The sequence below is a fragment of the Hyla sarda genome, chromosome 1, assembly GCF_029499605.1.
Source record: "Hyla sarda isolate aHylSar1 chromosome 1, aHylSar1.hap1, whole genome shotgun sequence".
Lineage (NCBI taxonomy): Eukaryota > Metazoa > Chordata > Amphibia > Anura > Hylidae > Hyla > Hyla sarda.
In genome coordinates this window covers 591871630-591897091 of record NC_079189.1, presented here as the reverse complement: position 1 = coordinate 591897091, position 25462 = coordinate 591871630, and the positions used below count along the sequence as shown (strand labels likewise).

At 46.8% G+C, this 25462-nt stretch overlaps 2 protein-coding genes across 5 annotated transcripts in view; one reads left to right on the top strand and one right to left on the bottom strand.

The window, feature by feature from the left end:
* Positions 1-21850, bottom strand: part of NUP155 (nucleoporin 155) — an 83958-nt gene extending 62108 nt beyond the window's left edge. For both annotated transcript variants that reach the window (XM_056546305.1, XM_056546315.1), the window contains exons 1-7: positions 21557-21850; positions 17527-17664; positions 12743-12839; positions 9250-9320; positions 8930-9022; positions 7053-7216; positions 4239-4344 (exon numbers count right to left, since the gene is read on the bottom strand). In XM_056546305.1, coding sequence (XP_056402280.1) covers positions 4239-4344; positions 7053-7216; positions 8930-9022; positions 9250-9320; positions 12743-12839; positions 17527-17664; positions 21557-21701 — 814 coding nt within the window. In that variant the 5' untranslated portion in view covers positions 21702-21850. The remainder of the gene's footprint in view (positions 1-4238; positions 4345-7052; positions 7217-8929; positions 9023-9249; positions 9321-12742; positions 12840-17526; positions 17665-21556) is intronic.
* The window catches only part of WDR70 (WD repeat domain 70), a 292771-nt gene continuing 289120 nt past the window's right edge, over positions 21812-25462 (top strand). The window contains exon 1 of one of the 3 annotated variants that reach the window (XM_056546328.1): positions 21812-21965. In XM_056546328.1, the coding sequence (XP_056402303.1) occupies positions 21812-21965 (154 nt within the window). Of the gene's footprint in view, positions 21977-22111; positions 22224-25462 lie in introns of those variants that run through there. The other 2 variants (XM_056546336.1, XM_056546343.1) reach the window with 2 other exon arrangements.

Below are 25462 nucleotides of genomic sequence, written 5' to 3'. Positions count from 1 at the left end.
CGATCAAAGGATACTCCTGGATTGACATCCGAAGATCCTGGGTCCTCCAAGTGAAAGGTGTCTCTTATGGCTGTCACCAATGAGTTCACCGTTGCAATTGAGTCTGAGCGGTCCTCAGTCAGATGCCGGCTCGGAAGCCTCGTCCACCAGTTCAACAGGGGAATGTGAATGAGTAGAGGCAGTCCTGGAGGGAGGCGACCCAGACAGGGTACACAGCTCTGGCGTGGCAGAGCTGTGACTCCGAGAACGTCCTCTGGAGGAGCGACGTTTGTGCCCAGATGAAAGGGGGGGGGGGGGGGAGCCGCGAGGGGAACGCTCACGTCTATCTGAAGTCTCAATGGAAGAGTCAGACGAGGTACCCCTAGCACAGTAACAGACCCCTTCACACTGAAAATCGTGCCCACGGCGCTGATTGGAGGCTGCTTCGCGCCTCTGAGAGCTCCCAGCCCTGTGGGCGGAGCTACAGACCGGCCGAGAAGAACTGTCATGGCGCCCGCTCCTTGTCCCGAGCGCCATGTCTACCCGCATATGCGCTCGGGGGAATAGAGCGGGCGGCCTAAACCCTGGCAGAGATGGCCGGCGAAGTGAAAGTAAGCCGGCGCTGAAGCGCCCGGCTCGTAGCAGCGCCGTGGCTTGTCAGCCGTGTATAAGGCGCTACCGGCAAAACGAAAGTAAGCCGGCGCTGAGAGCGCCCGGCCCGAAAACAGCGCCGCGGCTGACAGCCGCATATAAGGCGCTGAACGTAGTTGCACCAAAACACACACACCATAAGTAAAGTGCCCCATAATACATGCCCCATAAAGTAAAGTGCCCCATAATACATGCCCCCTCAGGTGACACTGCTCCCCCAGAATAAAGTACAGCCCATGTATAAGCCAGCACCATAACCTGAAGGTGGGCCAAAAACAGGGGGTCTCCAGAGGTTGCGAGTCCGTACCTATGGAGAAAAAGGGGGATACTTACCTAATGGAGTCTTCAGTCAGCTTTTTGTCCCTGCATCACGCCTAGCTGCTATGCGCGAGCGAGGAGAGCAGAGAAATAGGGGGACCCGGACCCATGAGGTACCAACCCAGACGCTGACCGTTGGCGAGGGGGTGAACAGTGCATATACGCAATGTCTGTGCCCCCTTACTCGCAATGGGGAAACAGGGAACCGGAGTCCCTGAGCCCCCACCTGAAAACAGAAAAGAAAAAGGAATTTAAAAAAACTAACACGTCCCTGTACTAGGAAAATAAAAAATCAGAAGACCTGGTCTGGAGAATTCCAGACCATGTCCACCTCCTTCAGACACTAAGCTTAAACTGACTAGCTCAGAGCCTGAAGGCGGGTATATCCTGCTGGGAGGAGCTGACTTTTTTGTTACCATAGTGTCACGCCTCCTAGAGACAGCAGCATACACCCATGGTCTGTGTCCCCCAATGGAGCCGATAGAGAAAAAATGTTTTCGACCGGAGTACCCCATTAAGGACCATTTTATTTTTACGTTTTCGTTTTTTCCTCCTTGCCTTCTAAAAATCAAAACTCCTTTATATTTTCCATCACAGATTAGTATGAGGGCTTGCTTTTTGCACGACCAGTTGTCCTTTGTAATGACATCACTCATTTTACGATAAAATGTACGGCACAACCCAAAAAAATAAATACTATTTGTTTGGGGAAATTGATAAGAAAACAGCAATTTTGCTAATTTTGGAAGGTTTTGTTTTCATACTGTACACTTCATGGTAAAATAGACATTTTCTTTATTCTGTGGGTCAATACCATTAAAATGATACCCATGATTACATACTTTTCTATTAATGTACCGCAAAAAAATAAATAAAAAAAACAAAATACAACCGCAAACTTTTTAACCAAATTAGTGTGTTTAAAATCCCTCTATTTTGCTGACCTATAACTTTCAATTTTCAGTATAAGCAGCGGTATGAGTGCTCATTTTTTGCACCATGATCTGTACTTATTTTTTTTGATACTACATTTGCATATCTAAAACTTAATACATTTTATCAATTTTTTTTAAATAAAAAGGTTATAAAAAATAATCTGCAATTTTGGACAATTTTTTTTTTTTTTTTTTTATGATCACCGTACTGGATAATTAAATGGGCACTGTCATGAAAAATAATTTTTGATATGTTGTAGTACTCAAGTACTACAACATATCTCTAATATACTTTTATTAAAAAAAATGCTTTTAAAACGTTTTAAAAGCAATTTGAAATTCGGCCACTAGGGGGCGCCCTCCTAGTGGCCGAATGCAGTGCAGAGTGACGTCACAGCAAAATTCCGACTGATTCCGGCAGGGCATCAGTCGAAATTTTGCGCAGGCGCAGTAACAGCCAGGGCTCCGCATCGGCTGACGGCCCTGCTGCAAGGTGCGGGCGGCGCGGGGGGATTGGCTGCTACAGCAAGGTGCGTGGAGTGCTGCTGTAAGGTACGGGGGGGATGGGGGGCGCTGCTGCAAGGTGCGGGGGGATGGGGGGCGCTGCTGCAAGGTACGAGCGGGATGGGGGGCGCTGCTGCAAGGTACGGGGGAGGATGGGGGGCGCTGCTGCAAGGTACGGGGGGGGGGGGGGTGTTTGGGTTTACTTACCGAGCGGCAGGAAGAGTCTCTCCCGCATCCGTCCCTCCCGCATCGGCTCCTGGCTCACTCCTTCCCCCATGAAACTCCTGTCCTGGGTGCCTCCAGTTGTTTTACCACTACAACTCCCAGCATGCCCTGACAGCCAATAGATGTCAGGGCATGCTGGGAGTTGTAGTGGTGAAACAGCTGGAGGCACCCTGTTGGGAGAACTAAGGGCGGAAGTCCCCCCCCAGCAGGCATCAGTGACGTGGTGCCTGCTGGGGAAGTCTGCCTGGTAGTGAGCACACTACCAGGCAGACTAAATGCCATTTTAAAAATAGTAAAAAAAATTAATAAAGGCAGGGAGGGTGTTAGGGATAGAAGGGCAATAGGCAGGGACAGAAAAAAAAAAATCATGATGGTGGGAGCTACCCTTTAACATTATATTTTAATAGTTCGGATATTTACGCACATACCAAATATATGTTTATAAGATTTTTGTATTGTTTAACTTTTTTTTTTTTTTTTTTTTTACACTCTTTGGGGTAAAATGGGGGGAAAAGGCACAATTTACATTTTTATTGGGGAAGGGGATTTTCAATTTTTTTTTTACTTTTATTTTTACACTTCAATAGTCCCCATAGGGGACTATCATTAGATTGCTAATACTGTTCAGTGTTATGCATAGGACATAGTACTGATCAGCATTATCGGTGATCTTCTGCTCTGGTCTGCTCGATCTCAGACTAGAGCAGAAGACCCCTGGAGACAGACGGAGGCAGGTAAGGGGACCTCTGTCCACCACCACAGAAGATCTGATCGCTGCGGGCGATCCGATCATGCATTTTTCTTACCGCACTCCCGCAGATGCCGTGATCTGTATTGAAGATAACGCGAGTGGCACAGCACTGCTCTCACTGGTGGACTCGATGTGGTATAGGTGGATGAATGTGAAATGAGGGTGGTGGTGCTCTGGTCAAAACTGTGGCACAGTTGATATAATGGAATGAAGACAAAAGATCAGACTGGCAGACTCACCACGATTCTCTTCTTTATTTGCTTCAGCAATGCATAGACAAATACTCACAAACTTGGGGGGTCAGGACGTGCAGTGGGGGGACAAACTGGCAACAGACTCCGTTTCGCACGGACCACCGTGCTTCCTCCGGCCATCTGTATTGATCACGGCATCTGAGGGGTTAATGGCAGACATCCGCGCGACCGCGGATGTTGGCCATTACCTGCAGGTCCCTCCCTGCGATCGGCAGCCGGGAACTGCCGCACATGATTCGAGCACCGCTCCGATGCTCGTGGTCATGTACAGGACGTAAATGTACGTCCTGATGCGTTCATTACCACCGCACCAGGATGTACATTTACATCCTGAGTCGTTAAAGATGTTAGCTCCCCCGGCACAGGCTATACTCCCCCAGCAGGAGGCAGACACTCCAGCTCTTTCTGCAAGTTTCTGCTCTTTTTTAATTGTAGTTTATTTCATTCTCTCCTCTTTTAGGTGGGAAACAAAGACAATGCTATCTCCCGTTTCCTCTACCTGAGCAGGGCGGACGGTGTCCCCTCCACTGCAGAAAGAGAAGAAACTGTACCGACTTCACACAGAAATTTCCTGTCGGACTTTACATGAGAAACTTTCCCTTCAAAGTAGTTTGGACTCACCGTCCTCTGAAAACGAAAACTGAAGCACTGACGGGACAAGGAATGACAGCGCGCTCTTCGAGTGGTTGATTTTCCTGCACCTGGGACTAAACCATCCAGCGTCAGCCTATTGAAAAAAATAAATAAATACGTCAGAACACGCCAAGCGCCATATTGCTACTAAACTTACAGAAAAGCCATCACGACTGCTATATGGATCTCCCTCTTAGGCAGTGCTGGCAGCAAAGTAAAAACCTTAAGGGTACATTCATACAAGCGGATTTTCGCAGTGGATTTCGCTGCGGATGCGCTGGTGAAGGCCCGCTCTATGCTGTCTTTACATGTGCCTGCTCATAGCGGTAATACGCTGCTATGAGCAGACACACTGCGATGTGCGAGTCGCAGTATACTTGCACATGGCGGGAGCTCTCTGCCTAGCTCAGAGCAGGGAGAGCGGCCGCAATGTGAGAGTACGCCGTGCACATTGCTGCAGTGTGTCTGCCGGTCGCGGCGTATTGCTGCTACGAGCAGGAACATGTAAAGACATAGAGCGGGCCTTCACCAGCGGATCCGCAGCTTAAATCCGCTGTTGTGAACGTACCCTAAAGGAGTAGTCTGGTGCAGACTACTGCTGCTCCGTCCTGTCAGGGCTGCAAAAAAAGTGAAAAGAAACCATCACTCACCTTCCTGCGTTCCCGCGGAGCCCCACTACAGCTGATCGGTCCTCCGGTCCATCTTCTTCATACTTCCGTGTGAACGGATTGTCACACGGCGCTCAGCCTATCACCGGCCGCAGCGATTTCCTGCCTCGGCCCATGATAGGCTGAGCACCATGTGACGCTTCGCTCACACGGAAGTATGAAGAAGATGGACCGGAGGACCGATCAGCTGCAGTGGGGCTCCGCGGGAACCCAGGAAGGTGAGTGATTGTTTATTTTCATTTTTTTTGCAGCCCGGGCAGGACGGAGCAAGAGTAGTCTGCACCAGACGACTCCCTTAAAGGGGTACTTCGCCCCTAGACAACTTATCCCCTATCCAAAGGATAGGGGATAAGATGTCTGATTGCGGGGGTCCGGCTGCTGGAGGCCCCCGCAATCTCAGCTGCGGCACCCCAGACATCCAGTGCACAGAGGCTTGTGACATGCCCCCTCAATGCAAGTCTATGGGAGGGGGCGTGATGGCCGTCACGCCCCCTCCCATAGACTTGCATTGAGGGGGCCCTGCCGTGATATCACGAGCCTCCGTGCAGCACCCAATGCTGTAAACGAACGACGGGTGCAGCAAGGAGATCAGACATCTTATCTCCTATGCAAAGGATAAGATGTCTAGGGGTGGAGTACCCGCTTAAATACTTACGACCAGCAACATACACACAACATATACATTACTAGGGGTGACGTAAGTGCACATAAACCGCTACTAAACAGCCCTGATTCACTGGAGTGTAGTTTTCTTGTGGGTTTCGATTCCAGAAAGGTATTTTTCTATGGTATTTACAAAAATTTTCCCTACGAGCTGTCGGGGTTTCCAGAGCCAAAATCCACCACATTTTACATGGAAACATTAGGAAATATGTCAGGGCCATGTGCCCCTTTAGGCAGCCACGTCCCCTTTCTCCGGAGGCCATGCTCCATTTCGGGTTTTCTTCGGGAACTAAAATGTTCCGAACGCCGTTTTGACACCCATCTTGTCCCCTTCCATTGAGGGGCTTGGTCACGATGTAACAAGGGGCGTGGCCGACCCCCGCAGATCGAAAACAGCATTCGGAACATTTAATTCTGAATGCTGGTCAGTGGAGTACCCCTTTAAAAGGGTTATCCAGTGGGAGGGGTTTTAAAATTTTTTTTTTTTCCTTTCAATTTTAGCCACTTAAAAGTCTCCCAAAAAAATAAAATAAATAAATAATAATAAAAAAAAACAATAAAAAAAAAAACACAACAACGTACTTGCCTCCAGCTGTGCATCCGGTGTCCTGCTTCAGTCCCGGCTGCACGCCTCTTCCGCTCCAGAAATCGTGACTCCCAGGCCCGGAGTGACATCAGGGCCCAGAGTGTCTCACTGCCATTCACTGTGTAAGGCAGGCAGTGGGACACTCTGGGCCCTGGTGTCACGATTTCTAGGGAGGAAGAGGAGCGCAGTCCGGGACTGAAGCAGGACACTGGAGGAACAGCTTGAGGTAAGTAAATTTTTTAATCTTTATAGACTTAAAGGGGTAGTCTAGAGGTGAAAAACTTACCCCCTATCCTAAGGATAGGGGATAAGTTTGAGATCGCGGGGGTCCGACCGCTGGGGCCCCCTGCGATCTTTCTGTACGGGGGCCAGGTTCTCCGGCCAGATAGCGGGTGTCGACCTCCGCACGAAGCGGCGCTGACACGCCCCCTCAATACATCTCAATGGCAGAGCCGGAGATTGCAGAAGGCAGCGCTTCGGCTTTGCCATAGAGTTGTATTGAGGGGGCGTGTCGGCCGCCGCTTTGTGCGGAGGTCGACACGCCCCCTTCCCGCGGGCTGTCGGGGCTCCGTACAGGAGATCGCAGGGGGCCCCAGCGGTCGGACCCCCCGTGATCTCAAACTTATCCCCTATCCTTATGATAGGGGATAAGTTGTTCACCACTGGGTTCACCACTGGACTACTCCTTTAAGTGGCCAAAATTGAAAAAAAATTTAATAAAAAAAATAAAAAATCCCTCCCTCTCTGGCTACAGAACCCCCTGCTGGAGGCAAGTAATAGTTTTTTTTAATTTTTAATTTATTGAATTTTAAGTGGCCAAAGTTGTGAAAAACTCCCCCTGCTGCTGGAAAACCATTTTAATTTACTGATGACTCAAACACTTACCTGGTAAGCCACCTCATACAAGCAGCCATCTTTGCCAGATAGGAAGATGCGGCCATTGTTTGTGGACGTTATGGTTATCAAGTATGTGTTATCTGTTGATATGGAGTACAGGGGGTCGGGAAGGAGCTGCATTCCTACAGACAGGCTGTCATTGGGGTTTCCCACTATTAGACAAAAAGGAAAAATTTACTAAAATGTTAAAAGGGATATTTCAGGAAAAAAAACTTTTCTTTTTTAATATCAACTGGCTCCAGAAAGTTAAACAGATTTGTAAATTGGAAATGTAAAATATGTGTAGCTCACTTAGGATAAAATAAATAATATAGCTATATCTATAGCTACTGAAGAAAAGGCCCGCGGCCTTGAAACGCGTCTAGCCCATTATCTGCACCTTATCCATAAGTGTATATCACTTCAAATAGACTGTATCTGCCATATTCCAATTGCAACAGCTGGATGCCCGCGATTCCGGGACCACTGCTGCACGCGCGCTGTTAGCACCTTATTCACACGTGCAATCCGCACCACCTGTTACCTGCATCCTCTCACAGCCCCGGTCGGCAGAGTTACTCCTGGACATCATCCTCCCCAAGGCCGGACGCCTCCCGTGCCAGCCCAGGACACTCGGACCCCCGGAGATTCAGCCACTCACCCAGCATACCACCCAGGCGGGCATTGATATCCAGAGTGCCGGACTCAGCCGTGCCAGCCCGGACCCGAGGACTCCAAAGGAGGGTGAGTGGTGCTGTGCACCGAGACTTGACATCTTCATCGCTGACAGTGTTTGCCACATTGTCTGCATTACTTGTCCATGAATTTCCTATTGTAGCTATTGTGGCTACACTCACTACCATATATACCGTTACTCCGGATACACCCAAACTAATTGTGACTTTTCATTCTGGACATTTCTTGTGGATTTTTCATTGAAATATCCCTATGAATTATATGGACTGAGAACGTTTTCTCCTGATATATGCAGCAGATATTTAATTAATGAATTTTCTTTGGAGCTACTTACCCATCATATTTATTTCATTTTAATCCTACTATATTCTGTATTTTTTATTATATCTATTTTTTACCCAGTATATGCCATTCGTCTTTAGCAAGGGCCCTGCTAGGCGATTGGCCATATATATCCTTTTTATATAATAAAGACCATTTCTTGGATCCCATCTCCACTAGTCTTTTCCTTTTTCTCTCCCCTGTGCTTTTGAGGACTGGTTCACATACATATTTTGTATTTATAATTTCTACAGATTTGTAAATTACTTCTATTAAAAAAAAATCTTAATCCTTCCAATAATTATCAGCTGCTGAAGTTGTGTTGTTCTTTTCAGTCTAGCAACAGTGCTCTCTGCTGACACCTCTGTCTGTCTCGGGAATTGCACAGAGTAGAGTAGAACAGGTTTCCTATGGGAATTTGCTTTTACTCTGGACAGTTCCCGAGACAGATGTCATCAGCGAGAACTTAGACAGGAAAGAACAACTCAACTTCAGAAGCTCATAAGTACTGAAAGGATTAAGATTTTTTTTTATAAAAGTAATTTACAAATCTGTTTAACTTTCTGGAGCCAGTTGAGATTATATATATATTTATTATATATATATATATATATATATATATATATATATTTATTATATATATATATATATATATTTATTATATATATATATATTTATTATATATATATATATATATATTTATTATATATATATATATATATATATATATATATATATATATATATATATATATATATATATATATACACACACACACACACACACACACACACACACACACATACACATATTTGCCTGGATAACCCCTTTAAAGCACAGTTAAGAAAGTTATTCTAGAGTATACTGACCTGCCTGTAAGTTGGTGAAGCTTAATCCTAATACAATGACGTCTACAGGAGTCGCAAGAACGAGCAAATAGCGAATGTGAGGCTGGAATATACCTGCAAGACACAGACAGATGTGACATATAATCCATTTTAAGTGTCTAGATCAGCGTTTCCCAACCAGGGTGCCTCCAGGTCTTGCAAAACTACAACTCCCAGCATGCCTGGACAGCCAAAGGCTGTCCAGGCATGCTGGGAGTTGTAGTTTTGCAACATCTGGAGGCACCCTGGTTGGGAAACACTGGTCTAGATATCACAACAGACATAATACTCTTCTCTCTTACCGTCTCTAGGCTTCACAAGTCCAACTGAGAGTATAGTCTCACTGAGGCCATCAAAGTATGCCACGTCCCCTCTGACAAAGCAAATACATGGTTTTCACATAGGTGACCTCAAAGCAAACGGTACAGCGCCGTGACCCAAAACACGTGACTGTCCAACTTTAGAAAAAACTACAACACCCAGCATGCCTGGACAGCTGAAGGTTAAAGGGGTACTCCGCACCCCTAGACATCTTATCCTCTATCCAAAGGATAGGGGATAAGATGTCACATTGCGGGGGTCCCGCTGCTGGGGACCCCCTGGATCTCGGCTGCAGCACCCACCTGTACGGATTCCCCCTCACACCGGCAACGCTGGCGGCTTCGGATCCCGACCACAACGGATCCTCTGTGCCCGTTAGGCTCTGTTACAATAACGGACGTTAAAGGGGGTACTCCGGTGAAAAAAAAAATGTTTTTTTCTTATCAACTGGCTCCAGAAAGTTCAACAGATTTGTAAATTACTTCTACTAAAAAAATATATATTTATCCTTCCAGTACTTAGCTGCTGAAGTTGAGTTGTTCTTTTCTGTCTGACCACAGTGCTCTCTGCTGACACCTCTGTCTGTCTCAGGAACTGTCCAGAGCAGGAGAGGTTTGCTATAGGGATTTGCTCCGACTCTGGACAGTTCCTGAGACTGACAGAGGTGTCAGCAGAGAGCACTGCAGTCAGACAGAAAAGAACAACTCAACTTCAGCAGCTGACAAGTACTGGCAGGATTACGATTTTTTTTTATGGAAGAAATTTACAAATCTATTTAACTTTCTGGAGCCGGTTAATATGAAAAAATACCCCTTTAACCCCCTTAACGACGCTGGACGTAAATGTACATCCTGGTGCAGTGGTACTTAACGCACCAGGAAGTACATTTACGTCCTGTACATAACCGCGAGCATCAGAGCAATGCACGGCAGGTCCCGGCTGCTGATAGCAGCCAGGGACCCGCCGGTAATGGCGGACATCCGCGATCATCCGCCATTAACCCCTCAGATGCCGTGATCAAACAGATCAAGGCATCTGCAGTCACTAAAATGGATGATTGGATCGCCCGCAGCACTGCGGCGGCGATCCAATCATCCAGAACGGCAGACGGAGATCCCCTTACCTGCCTCCGCTGCCTTCCACGGGTCTTCTGCTCTGGTCTGAGATCGAGCAGACCAGAGCAGAAGATCACCGATAATACTGATCAGTGCTATGTCCGTTACATAGCACCAAACAGTATTAGCAATCAACTGATTGCTATAAATAGTCCTCTATGGGGGGGGACTATTAAAGTGTTAAAATAAAAGTAAAATAAGTAGAAAATAAAAGTAAAAAGAAATGTGAAAAAACCCCTCCCCCAATAAAAAATGTAAATTGTCTGTTTTTCCCCCCAAAAAGTGTAAACATTTTTTTTTTTAAATAACCATATTTGGTATTGCCGCGTGCGTAAATATCCGAACTATTAAAATATAATGTTAATTATCCCGTTCAGTGAACGGCATGAACGTAAAAAAAAAATTGCTGCTTTTTTTAATTTATTTTTTTTATAACATTTTATTCCAAACAAAATTGATAAAAAAAAAAATGCATTAAAAGTTTTATATATGCAAGTGCGGTATCAAAAAAAATGTACAGACCACGGCGCAAAAAAATGAGCCCTCATATCACCGCCTATATGGAAAAATGAAAAAGTTATAGGTCAGCAAAATAGAGGGATTTTAAACGCACTCATTTGGTTAAAAAGTTAGCAATTTTTTTTAAGGGGTACTGCGAACCTAAACATCTTATCCCCTATCCAAAGGATAGGGGATAAGATGTCAGATCGCGGGGGTCCCGCCCACCTGTTGCGGCTTCCGGAAACGCTGGAGGCTTCTGCTCCCGGCGACGGGAGATCGTGACGTCACGACTCTGCCCCCGTGTGACGTCACGCCCGCCCCTCAATGCAAGTCTATGGGATGGGGTGTGACAGCTATCACGCCCCCCTCCCATAGACTTGTATTGAGGAGGCGGGGCGTGACGTCACACGGGGCGGAGTTGTGACATCACGATCTCACGTCACCGTGGTCGGGAGCCGAAGCCTCCAGCGTTTCCGGAAACCGCAACAGGTGGGCGCTGCATCCGAGGTCGCGGGGGTCCCCAACGGCGGGACCCCCGCGTTCTTACATCTTATCCCCTATCCTTTGGATCGGGTATTTTTGAGACTGTATCGGGTAATTTTGAGACTGTATTTCATTTATTTTCCCCTCAAACTACAAACCATGGTCTAAGAAATGACCTGACCAAAGTCACTGGCTGAACTTGGTTGGCTCAATTAAATGAATAGGGTCCGAAATGGGTCTAGCTACTGTATACCCCAACTGTAATGTGAACGCACCATTATGGTCAATTCACACGGCGGAATTTCACCTTCAATGAAAGCCCAATACACTTCTATGGGATTCCACACTCCCGTTGACACTTCGGAATTTCCGCTTGCGGAAATTCCGAAGTGTCAACGGAATTGCGGAATCCCATAGAAGTGCATTGGGCTTTCATTTAAAAGGGGTACTCCAGTGGAAAACATTTTTGTTTTTAAATCAACTGGTCCCAGAAAGTTAAACAGGTGTAAATTATTCTATTTAAAATTCTTTACCCTTCCAGTACTTATTAGCAGCTGTATGCTACAGAGGAAATTATTTTCTTTTTGAATTTCTTTTTTGTCTTCTCCACAGTGCTCTCTGCTGACACCTGATGCCCGTACCAGGAACTGTCCAGAGCAGGAGAAAATCCCCATAGCAAACCTATGCTGCTCTGGACAGTTCTTGACACGAACAGAGGTGTCAGCAGAGAGCACTGTGGACAAGACAAAAAAGAAATTCAAAAACAAAAGAACTTCCTCTGTAGGATACAGCTGCTAATAAGTACTGGAAAGATTAAGATTTTTAAATAGAAATAATTTACAAATCTGTTTTCTGGCACCGTTCATAAAAAAATACAAAAAAAAAAATAAGAGTTTTCCACCGGAGTACCCCTTTAACATGGAATTCCGCCATGTGAATAGACCCTTAGGCCACGTGCACATGATGGATTTTCAAAGCTGAATCTGGTGGGAAAATTAGTAAAATTCTGCTTGCCATTGCAGCAGGAGCCCATTGCTTTCAATAGGATTCTGCTGCACTGCGCACAAGGCGGAATTTGGGATTTCCTGCCATAGAAAGAAGCCTTTGTCGAAAGAACTGACCTGCCAATTATTTTGCCAAAATCTGCTCGGAAATGCATCGCCGGACAGTGCATTTCCGAGCGGTCCTAGTGCCGACATTTTCTCTGGCGCCAGCTATTTGCAGAATGTCCGCCTGTGTTTTCCAGGTGGACGTTCCGTAAATTTTCCGCTGTGTAAACATTTCCATGCTTTTTTTGTTCTATTCCCATCTCCCAAATATTTCTATAAAACAAAATATATTCACATACCAGCCATTTCTCTCTCTCTCCACTTACCCCTCCTCGTAATTCCACATGAAAATATCGCTGTCGATGGTCAGCCAAGCCCGGCTAATTTCAGGAAACACACCCATCATGCAATTGCACTGCATACCTACAATCGTTATGTAAGGAGCAAACATTTGTGAAACCGCATAGTATCGGGCAATTGTTTACACTACGGAATGTCCAAAGGAAAATCTCAGTGCGGACATTGCGGAGACTGCGAAACCGCACAGGAATGCGCTGTCTCATAGAGGGTTAAGTATTTAATGCGTTGGTTCAACAGGTTCATTCTTTGTGCGGACATGGAAATCGGAATTTCTGTGCCAGAAACATCTGGCATGGAAATTCCGCTGTGTGCGCAGCAAAGCAGAATCCTGTTGAATTCAAATCTTCTGCAGCGGAAACTCTGTGCAGAATTCTGACGTGTGAACATAACCTAATTATATTGTTTAGTATTATGGAGGTGAAGAATACAAGGCAGAGCTTGTCAGGCTGCATTCACACCACGTTTTCGCAATACAGTTCCCGTATCAGGTTTTTGATGAAAAACAGATTCCTCAAAACCGGACTAAACTGTATCAAAATGTGTGTACAAATTTCAACCTGTATACGGTTAAAAAAAACGTATACGGTTTGAAAAATGATGTCCGGTTGCATCCGTTTTTTAAGAAAAAAAAATGTATACGTTTTTAACTTTTCACTCCATTTTAAATAAAGTTTCACTTGTTTGATTGAAATTCAAGAAAAAAAAACTGTGCAAAGTCAAAAACCGTATGGTATCGTACGCACATAAGGTTCTAGACGGTTCCCATTGACCCCCGTGTTAAAAAAATTTAAAAAAAGTATACGGTTTAATACGGTTTTTCACCTGGACCAAAAGACGTGGTGGTAGACTACGGTTTTGGGTATGGGGAAAAAAGAATGGACAAAACCGTATAAGACGCAAAACAGAAGAAACCGGATGATGCGTTTGACATACGGTTTACAATGTTAAGTCAATGCTAGGGATCGACCGATATCGATTTCTTAGGACCGATACCGATAATCTGTCACCTTTCAGGCCGATAGCTTATACCGATATTTCGGTATAAGTTATCGGCTATTTCAACCCCCCCCGGCGGGGCAGAAGCCGTTGCAGATCAATGATTTAAAGCGGGCGCTTTAAGTCAATGAACTGCAGCGGCTTTTGCCGGGCCAGAGACCGCCGCCGCCACTCTCTTCTCTCCCCCTGCCTGTCCGGGGGTCCTGAGTCTAACCACCACAGTTGCCCCATGGCCTCTCCCTCCCCCCCCCCATCCTCTGCCCACATACCGCCGCTGCCCCATCCCAGGTGTTATAATTACCTGTTCCCTGGGTCCGCGATCCCTCTGGCTCTGTCGGCGTCCTGCGCTGTCACTGTGCGCACTGCCAGTGACGACGCGTTGGGGACGTCACTCGTCATTGCGCAGCGCACATCAACAGCGCAGGAGCCAGAAGGATTGCCGACCCCGGGAACAGGTAACTATAACACCTGGGATGGGGCGGCGGCGGTACGTGGGCAGAGGATGGGGGAGGCGATGGGCAAGCGGCATGTGGCCAGAGGATGGGGGAGGCAATGGGGCGGCGACGGTCGTCTCTGGCCGGGGCATTATCTGCAAGGTAATTGCCGATACCGATAATGTCCAAAATGGTGATTATTGGCGGATAATATGGGCCAAACCGATAATCGGTTGATCCCTAGTCAATGCATACGGTTTTCTATACGGTTCCGTACGGTTTTTAACTTGAAACCGTATACGGGAACTGTATAGCAAAATCATGGTGTGGGAACTGGGTTCAATAGCGATCAGCAGGAAAGTGAAAGCAGCTTTAGGCATGAACGAAGATTTTGCAGCAATACGACACGTGGATTGGCCAAGATCTGACTGCTGGGAATATTTCAATATTATAAAGTCATATTGCCAGGAGGTAAAGACTAGAGATGAGCAAACTTACAGTAAATTCGATTCGTCACGAACTTCTCGGCTCGGCAGTTGATGACTTTTCCTGCATAAATTAGTTCAGCCTTCAGGTGCTCCGGTGGGCTGGAAAAGGTGGATACAGTCCTAGGAAAGAGTCTCCTAGGACTGTATCCACCTTTTCCAGCCCACGGGAGCACCTGAAAGCTGAACTAATTTATGCAGGAAAAGTCATCAACTGCCGAGTCGAGAAGTTCGTGACGAATCGAATTTACTGTAAGTTCGCTCATCTCTAGTAAAGACTATAGACCAGTGTTTCCCAACCAGCGTGCCTCCAGCTGTTGCAAAATTACAACTCCCGGAATGCCTGGACAGCCGAAGGCTGTCCAGGCATTCCGAGAGTTGTAGTTTTGCAACATCTGGAGGCACCCTGGTTGGGAAACACTGCTATAGACGTTTGGCAAAAGTATCCCTAGCAAATCCGATCATAGCTGGACCGGCACCATTCTCTATGCTGAGAAAAGATAAGGCACCTTGATGTCAATAAGGGTGCGCTCACACGGCCGTCTGTCCCCGTTTTTTAATCCCCGTTTCGGTTTCGTTCTTGCAAAACTGTTTAAAAAAAAAAGAAAATCCCATTCATGTCAGTGGGATTTTTTTTTTTTTTTTTTTTACAATCAGTTTACATCTGTTTGTACCCGTCTGCACTCATTTCCATTTTTTTTTTGACGGCACGTGCAGTATTGTTTCTTCCGTCAAAAAGCAAAGAAAAAACGGATACAGTAAATTTAACATTGAAGTCTATGGAAAACCGATGAGCTTTCGTTTTTTTCAATCCGATCTTACTTCTGAGCATGCTCAGACCAAAATGAATAAATAAAATAAATAAATGTATATTTTTTTGGTTTATTAACAGAACAATAAAGGATCAAAATGGATACAAACGGATGACATCCGTTTGCATCCGTTATTGTCCGTTTTTTTTTCCAAGCCCCTTTTTTTTTTGGCGGGAGAAGAATGGGACAGGCCTAAGGCAATGACATACCCCATGATAGACCAGCCAGCACTCTTCTCTGTACTGATAACCCCAAAACAGACATTTGACTTTTAAAGGGGTACTCCGCTGCTAGACCTCTTATCCCCTATGCAAAGGATAGGGGATAAGATGTCCGATCGCAGGGGGGGGGGGGGGGGAGTCCTGCTGCTTGGAGGCACCCATGATCTCCTACTTCTAAACAAACGGTGGGCTCCCGCGGCAGTGATCATGACGTCACGCCACGCCCCCTCCATTCATATCAATGTCCGACACGCCCCCTCCCATAGACATGAATGGATGGGATGTGGCTGTGACATCACAATCACTGCCTCCGACTCAAAACAAAATATTCAGAACGCTGGAGCACCGGAGTAACCCTTTAAAGGGGTATTCCAGGAAAAAACTTTTTTTCTTTTATCAACTGGCTCCAGAAAGTTAAAACAGATTTGTAAATGACTTCTATTAAAAATTTTTAATCCTTCCAATAATTATCAGCTGCTGAAGTTGAGTTGTTCTTTTCCGTCTAGCAACCGTGCTCTCTGCTGACATCTCTGCTTGTCTCGGGAACTGCACAGAGTGGAAGAGGATTGCAATGGGGATTTGTTTCTAAAATGGGCGGTTCCCGAGACACGTGTCATCATAGAGCACTTAGACAGAAAGAACAACTCAACTTCAGCAGTTCATAAGTACTGAAAGGATTAAGATTTTTTTAATAGAATTAATTTACAAATTGTTTAACTTTCTGGAGCCAGTTGATATATAAAAAAAAGTTTTTTTCCTGGATAATCCCTTTAAGGTAAAGCTACCTGAAAATGTGGCGAGTACTGACTTACATACTCCGCTACAGGACAGAGGATTCTATTTAGGCCCCTTTCACACTATACATTCATCCGTTTTTAAACATCCGTTATAAAGTTCCGTTACGAAAACCCTGAAAATCGGCCATTACAAAATCCCATTATAGTCTATGGGATTTTTATATTATCCGTTTTAACCCGTCATATCCCATTATTTATAACGGACATTATTTTGTGACGGGAGAAAATAAAGGGAGAAATAGCGCATGCGTTATTTCTTCCGTTCTTTCTCTCGTCACAAAATAACGTCCGTTATTAATAACGGGCTAAAACGGGTTAAAACGGATAATATAAAAATCCCATAGACTATAATGGGATTTTGTAATGGCCGATTTTCAGGGTTTTCGTAACGGAACTTTATAACGGATCTTTAAAGGGCACCTTTCATCAAAAAAACTTTTGATATTATTATAGATTAATGTGTGCAGAATAACATTCCAATAGCATGTTATTAAAAAATATGCTTCTTTCTATTTAATTTTCCACTTTGAAAAAATGACCAATAGGGGTCTCCCTACCAGTCCTTTTTTATTTTTATTTTTTTATAGATTTCAGACTCATGCTGGAGTCCTAAATCTCAGACTGCAGCCGGGACACAGACAAACTCAGCACTGCTCCCTGCCAGGGAGTTTGTCTGTGTCCCGGCTGCAGTCTGAGATTTAGGACTCCAGCATGAGTCTGAAATCTATAAAAAAATAAAATAAAATAAAAAAAATTTAAGAAAAAGGACTGGTAGGGAGACCCCTATTGGTCATTTTTTCAAAGTGGAAAATTAAATAGAAAGAAGCATATTTTTTAATAACATGCTATTGTAAAGTTATTCTGCATACATTAATCTATAATATATCAAAAGTTTTTTTGATGATAGGTACCCTTTAAAAACGGATGAATGTATAGTGTGAAAGGGGCCTTGGATGCAGGGCCTCTTTATTGTGTACTATAATATAAAGTTATACAATAGGATACGTCCAAACTGTTCGACCAGCTCCGGGGGTAGCGGCACTCTGCGGATGGCGCTGAGCTCTGGCAGGCTGGGGATGCTCACCAGACTCGGGCCCTGCAGGGGATAATCCATTTCTGACATCCCCGACACCGTGGGACAATCTGCAACACAAAACAAAGCAATAAATACACGGATGAGCGCGTACACTAGCAGCAGCTCTAACGTTGTACATTGACATTAGGTGGCTGTTTAGGAGAAGATGCAGTAAAAATTGGTAATAATTTAAAAGGGAAACTGACAGCTGGTTCACCTGCACTAAACACTAGAGTTGAGCGAATTTACAGTAAATTCGATTAGTCACGAACTTCTCGGCTCAGCAGTTGATGTCTTTTCCTGCATAAATGAGTTCAGCTTTCAGGTGCTCCGGTGGGCTGGAAAAGGTGGATACAGTCCTAGGAGACTCTTTCCTAGGACTGTGTTCACCTTTTCCAGCCCACCGGAGCACCTGAAAGCTGAACTCATTTATGCAGGAAAAGTCATCAACTGCCGAGCCGAGAAGTTCGTGACGAATCGAATTTACTGTAAATTCGCTCATCTCTGCTAAACACAATACAAAGGATGGTAGCGCATATAAACGGGAGATATAACTGACTGCGATCAGTGCCGTCATTCTGGAGATACAAGAAGTATCAGGTCTCGCTGCTAATATGCTAATGGAATGCTGCACAATGGAGGCGGGAGTTGGCACACATGCGGTTCTGAACACGTCAGCTGGTTTGTTTTCTTCTATAGTTAACTAGTATTCATTATTTACCGGAGAACCCTATAGATCTTGTTTCTATATTCGCAACGGATCCTAATAGAACTTGTATCTCCTGAAAGGTGGCGCTGTTCAGAGTACGTGTATCGGATTAGTACAGGTAACCGGCTACAATGTTTCCCTAACACAATCTCTCCATTGTCCCTCCCTCACCCGTCACCCCTTCCCCTCCAGCTACTTTCTCTTTCCTTATCGCCCTCTCTCCCAGTCACCTTTTTTCCTGTCATCCTTACTCCCATCACCATCTCTCCTCCAGTCACTCATCTTCTCTCCCCCCATCTTAATCCTTCCAGTACTTATCAGCTGCTGTTAACTACAGAGAAAGTTCTTTTCTTTTTGAAATTCTTTTCTGCCTGACCACAGTGCTCTCTGCTGACACCTCTGTCCATGTCAGGAACTGTCCAGAGTAGGAGCAAATCTCCATAGCAAACCTCTCCTGATCTGGACAGTTCCTAAAATGGACAGAGGCATCAGCAGAGAGCACTGTGGTCAGGCAGAAAAGAATTTCAAAAAGAAAAGGACAGCAGCTGATAAGTACTGGAAGGATTAAGATTTTTTTTTAATAGAAGTAATTTACAAATCTGTTTAACTTTCTGGCACCAGTTGATTTAAAATACATTGTTTTCCTCTGGAGTACCCCTTTAACTCTCTCCAGCCACTCTTTTCTTCAGTCACTCTCTCTCCCATCACTCGCTCTTCTCCCTCTCTCCTCCAGACATGCTTCTCCCATCACCCTCTTTTCTTCAGTTACTCTCTCTTCCATAAACCTCTCTCTCCCATCACCCTTTCTACTCCAGTCACTCACTCTCATCGTCCTCTCTCCTCTTCAGTTGCTCTCTTTCCCCTTAAGTCACACACTATTCTCCCGCCACCCCTCCTCCAGACGCGCTCTCCAGTATCTCCCTAGATGCTCTCTCCCCCATCACCCTCCCCCCTCCAGTTGCTCTCTCTCTCCCCCCCATCGCCCTCTCCCCTCCAGTTGCTCTCTCTCCCCCCCATCGCCCTCTCCCCTCCAGTTGCTCTCCCCCCCCATCGCCCTCTCCCCTCCAGTTGCTCTCCCCCCCCATCGCCCTCTCCCCTCCAGTTGCTCTCCCCCCCCATCGCCCTCTCCCCTCCAGTTGCTCTCCCCCCCCATCGCCCTCTTCCCCTCCAGTTGCTCTCCCCCCCCATCGCCCTCTCCCCTCCAGTTGCTCTCCCCCCCCCCCCCATCGCCCTCTCCCCTCCAGTTGCTCTCCCCCCCCCCCCACTCGCCCTCTACCCTCCAGTTGCTCTCTCCCCCATCATCCTCTACCCTCCAATTGCTCTCTCCCCCATCACCCTCTACCTCCAGTTGCTCTCTCCCCCATCATCCTCTACCCTCCAGTTGCTCTCTCCCCCATCATCCTCTACCCTCCAGTTGCTCTCTCCCCCATCATCCTCTACCCTCCAGTTGCTCTCTCCCCCATCATCCTCTACCCTCCAGTTGCTCTCTCCCCCATCATCCTCTACCCTCCAGTTGCTCTCTCCCCCCATCATCCTCTACCCTCCAGTTGCTCTCTCCCCCCATCATCCTCTACCCTCCAGTTGCTCTCTCCCCCCATCATCCTCTTACCCTCCAGTTGCTCTCTCCCCCCATCATCCTCTACCCTCCAGTTGCTCTCTCCCCCATCATCCTCTACCCTCCAGTTGCTCTCTCCCCCATCACCCTCTACCTCCAGTTACTCTCTCCCCCCAGTTGCTCTCTCCCCATCACCCTCTACCTCCAGTTGCTCTCTCCCCCCCAGTTGCTCTCTCCCCATCACCCTCTACCTCCAGTTGCTCTCTCCCCCCCAGTTGCTCTCTCCCCATCACCCTCTACCTCCAGTTGCTCTCTCCCCCCCAGTTGCTCTCTCCCCCATCACCCTCTACCTCCAGTTGCTCTCTCCCCCCATCACCCTCTACCTCCAGTTGCTCTCTCCCCTCCAGTTGCTCTCTCCCCCTCCAGTTGCTCTCTCTCCCCCCCAATTGCTCTCTCCCCCATCACCCTCTACCTCCAGTTGCTCTCTCCCCCATCATCCTCTACCCTCCCAGTTGCTCTCTCCCCCATCATCCTCTACCCTCCAGTTGCTCTCTCCCCATCATCCCTCTACCCTCCAGTTGCTCTCTCCCCCCATCATCCTCTACCCTCCAGTTGCTCTCTCCCCCATCATCCTCTACCCTCCAGTTGCTCTCTCCCCCCATCATCCTCTACCCTCCAGTTGCTCTCTCCCCCCATCATCCTCTACCCTCCAGTTGCTCTCTCCCCCCCATCATCCTCTACCCTCCAGTTGCTCTCTCCCCCCATCATCCTCTACCCTCCAGTTGCTCTCTCCCCCCATCATCCTCTACCCTCCAGTTGCTCTCTCCCCCATCATCCTCTACCCTCCAGTTGCTCTCTCCCCCCATCATCCTCTACCCTCCAGTTGCTCTCATCCCCCCCATCCTCTACCCTCCAGTTGCTCTCTCCCCCATCATCCTCTACCCTCCAGTTGCTCTCTCCCCCCATCCCTCTACCCTCCAGTTGCTCTCTCTCCCCCATCCTCTACCCTCCAGTTGCTCTCTCCCCCATCATCCTCTACCCTCCAGTTGCTCTCTCCCCCCATCATCCTCTACCCTCCAGTTGCTCTCTCCCCCCATCATCCTCTACCCTCCAGTTGCTCTCTCCCCCCATCATCCTCTACCCTCCAGTTGCTCTCTCCCCCATCATCCTCTACCCTCCAGTTGCTCTCTCCCCCATCATCCTCTACCCTCCAGTTGCTCTCTCCCCCCATCATCCTCTACCCTCCAGTTGCTCTCTCCCCCATCATCCTCTACCCTCCAGTTGCTCTCTCCCCCATCATCCTCTACCCTCCAGTTGCTCTCTCCCCCATCATCCTCTACCCTCCAGTTGCTCTCTCCCCCATCATCCTCTACCCTCCAATTGCTCTCTCCCCCATCACCCTCTACCTCCAGTTGCTCTCTCCCCCATCATCCTCTACCCTCTAGTTGCTCTCTCCCCCCCCATCGCCCTCTCCCCTCCAGTTGCTCTCTCTCCCCCATCACCCTCTACCCTCCAGTTGCTCTCTCCCCCATCATCCTCTACCCTCCAGTTGCTCTCTCCCCCATCATCCTCTACCCTCCAGTTGCTCTCTCCCCCATCATCCTCTACCCTCCAGTTGCTCTCTCCCCCATCATCCTCTACCCTCCAGTTGCTCTCTCCCCAGTACTCCACACAATTCCCGCAGTCTCCCACTTACTATAGGCCGGGACATTGAGGAAGTCGGACAGGTCGGGGTAGGCTCTCTCCTCCTGCAGTAACCGGTCTATAACTCTTCCGGCTGCCTCCAGTGATTCCTGCATGGCGGCGGTGGCTGCCGGGGCCCCCGGAGCTGCACTCGGCATTCTGCTGGCACTGTACACCTATCGGATAATTAATCTAATCAGGAAGTAACACGGATCAAGTTCTGGGACGGGACTTCCAGCTGAGGGCGCTACGTTCTGTTCAAAACAACATGCGACCCGCGCAAACCGCTCTACGAAAGCACGCTGCGGGAATGACGTCATCACAGCGCGACCGCCTGTCAAGCTATTGGGTAGTGCAGGAACCCTTGGTGCATTCTGATGACGTCCCGTCTCCTAGGAGACAGCTTACCACCCAGCGGCCATGTTAGTTGTGGGCAAGTTGTTTTGTGCATCTTATTAAGTTATAAATAGTAAATGTTTAGACACATTTGGTAGATTTAGTGCAGTTATTTGTGGATGTTGTATGCAGTTTATTACTCGCGTATCATAAAGGAAATACACGCCATAGACCGGGAAAGTTTGTCCCATGCAGCTTCCTGTAGCCGGGTCAGGAACTCTCTGGAGGGGCGGAGTCTTTACTGTGGAGCGTGTGGAAGGCTGGAGCAGATACAACAACACAAGGTGCTGGGGAAGGGGAAAACATTATATACTGGTGGTATATGGCACTGTTATGTGGGTACTCTGTGGTGGTATATGGCACTGTTATGTGGGCACTCTGTGGTGGTATATGGCACTGTTATGTAGGTATTCTGTGGTGGTGGTATATGGCACTGTTATGTGGGTTCTCAGTGGTTTTATATGGCTCTGTTATGTGGGTAATCTGTGGTGGTATATGCACTGTTATGTGGGTACTCTGTGGTGGTATATGGCACTGTTATGTAGGTATTCTGTGGTGGTGGTATATGGCACTGTTGTGTGGGTTCTCAGTGGTTTTATATGGCTCTGTTATGTGGGTACTCTGTGGTGGTATATGGCACTGTTATGTAGGTATTCTGTGGTGGTGGTATATGGCACTGTTATGTAGGTATTCTGTGGTGGTGGTATATGGCACTGTTGTGTGGGTTCTCAGTGGTTTTATATGGCTCTGTTATGTGGGTAATCTGTGGTGGTATATGGCACTGTTATGTAGGTATTCTGTGGTGGTGGTATATGGCACTGTTATGTGGGTGTTCTGTGGTGGTGGTATATGGCACTGTTATGTGGGTGTTCTGTGGTGGTATATGGCACTGTTATGTGGGCACTCTGTGGTGGTATATGGCACTGTTATGTGGGTACTCTGTGGTGGTATATGCACTGTTATGTGGGTACTCTGTGGTGGTATATGGCACTGTTTTATGTGGGTTCTCTGTGGTGGTATATGGCACTGTTATGTGGGTTCTCTGTGGTGGTATATGGCACTGTTATGTGGGTTCTCTGTGGTGGTATATGGCACTGTTATGTGGGTACTCTGTATTGGTATATGGCACTGTTATGTGGGTACTCTGTGGTTGTATATGGCACTGTTATGTGGGCACTCTGTGGTGGTATATGGCACTGTTATGTGGGCACTCTGTGGTGGTATATGGCACTGTTATGTGGGTACTCTGTGGTGGTATATGCACTGTTATGTGGGTACTCTGTGGTGGTATATGGCACTGTTATGTGGGTACTCTGTGGTGGTATATGGCACTGTTATGTGGGTTCTCTGTGGTGGTATATAGCACTGTTATGTGGGTTCTCTGTGGTGGTATATGGCACTGTTATGTGGGCACTCTGTGGTGGTATATGGCACTGTTATGTGGGTACTCTGTATTGGTATATGGCACTGTTATGTGGGTACTCTGTGGTGGTATATGGCACTGTTATGTGGGCACTCTGGTGGTATATGGCACTGTTATGTGGGCACTCTGGTGGTTTATGGCACTGTTATGTGGGCACTCTGTGGTGGTATATGGCACTGTTATGTGGGCACTCTGTGGTGGTATATGGCACTGTTATGTGGGTACTCTGTGGTGGTATATGGCACTGTTATGTAGGTATTCTGTGGTGGTGGTATTAGGCACTGTTATGTGGGTATTCAGTGGTGGTATATGGCACTGTTATGTGGGCACTCTGTGGTGGTATATGGCACTGTTATGTGGGCACTCTGTGGTGGTATATGGCACTGTTATGTAGGTATTCTGTGGTGGTGGTATATGACACTGTTGTCTGGGTTCTCTGTGGTTTTATATGGCTCTGTTATGTGGGCACTCTGTGGTGGTATATGGCACTGTTGTGTAGGTATTCTGTGGTGGTGGTATATGACACTGTTGTGTGGGTTCTCTGTGGTTTTATATGGCTCTGTTATGTGGGCACTCTGTGGTGGTATATGGCACTGTTATGTGGGCACTCTGTGGTGGTATATGGCACTGTTATGTGGGCACTCTGTGGTGGTATATTGCACTGTTATGTGGGCACTCTGTGGTGGTATATTGCACTGTTATGTGGGCACTCTGTGGTGGTATATGGCACTGTTATGTAGGTATTCTGTGGTGGTATATGGCACTGTTATGTAGGTATTCTGTGGTGGTATATGGCACTGTTATGTAGGTATTTTGTGGTGGTGGTGGTGGTATATGACACTGTTGTCTGGGTTCTCTGTGGTTTTATATGGCTCTGTTATGTGGGCACTCTGTGGTGGTATATGGCACTGTTGTGTGGGTTCTCAGTGGTTTAATATGGCACTGTTGTGTGGGTTCTCTGTGGTGGTATATGGCACTGTTATGTGGGCACTCTGTGGTGGTATATGGCACTGTTATGTAGGTATTCTGTGGTGGTGGTATATGGCACTGTTATGTAGGTATTCTGTGGTGGTGGTATACGGCACTGTTGTGTGGGTTCTCTGTGGTGGTATATGGCACTGTTTTATAGGTATTCTTTGGTGGTATATGGCACTGTTGTGTGGGTTCTCTGTGGTGGTATATGGCACTGGTATGTGGTTATTGTGTGGTGGTATTATATGGCATTGCTGTGTGGTAGCTCTTTGGAGGTATTATGTGGCACTGTTATATGTGCGCTCTGTGACTGCACTATATGGCACATTATAGAACTGTTATGTGGGAGCTCTGTGGTGGTGTGTTATGGCACTGTTATATAGGTAATCTGTGCTGGTAATACTTGATATAGTACAACACTGTTATGTGGGTGCTCTTTGGTGGTGTGTTATGGCACTGTTATATAGGTAATCTGTGCTGGTAATACTTGATATAGTACAACACTGTTACATGGGAGCTCTGTGGAGGTATTATGTGGCACTGTTACATGTGCGCTCTGTGACGGTACTATATGGCACATTATAAAACTGTTATGTGGGAGCTCTGTGGTGGTGTGTTATGGCACTGTTATGTGGGAGCTCTGTGGTGGTGTGTTATGGCACTGTTGTGTGGGTGCTCTGTGGTGGTGTGTTATGGCACTGTTATATAGGTAATCTGTGCTGGTAATACTTGATATAGTACAACACTGTTATGTGGGTGCTCTTTGGGGTTATTTCTTGGTACAGAATGTATCTTTTTTGATGTATTACTTGTCACAGTTTTAGAGCATTAGATGTTAGTGGTACTTTGCACATTATAGCACTGTTATATGTGCACTATTGGAGTTAGGAAAGGGGGGTGGTGTTATTAGTACAGTATGGCACTGTTATGGGGGCACCATGTATTGTATTTAGAGAACTCTATTGTGGTGGTATTTTTGCACAGTATGTTTTGTTTTTGCACTGTATAGTGATATTGTTTTGCACTGTGTGGTGGTTTTTGTACATCACTGTACTAGGCTACTTCAGTTTAACTTCATCCTTTTCCGCCATGACACTCTGAGTGTTCCTTTGACACAGCACAACTCCC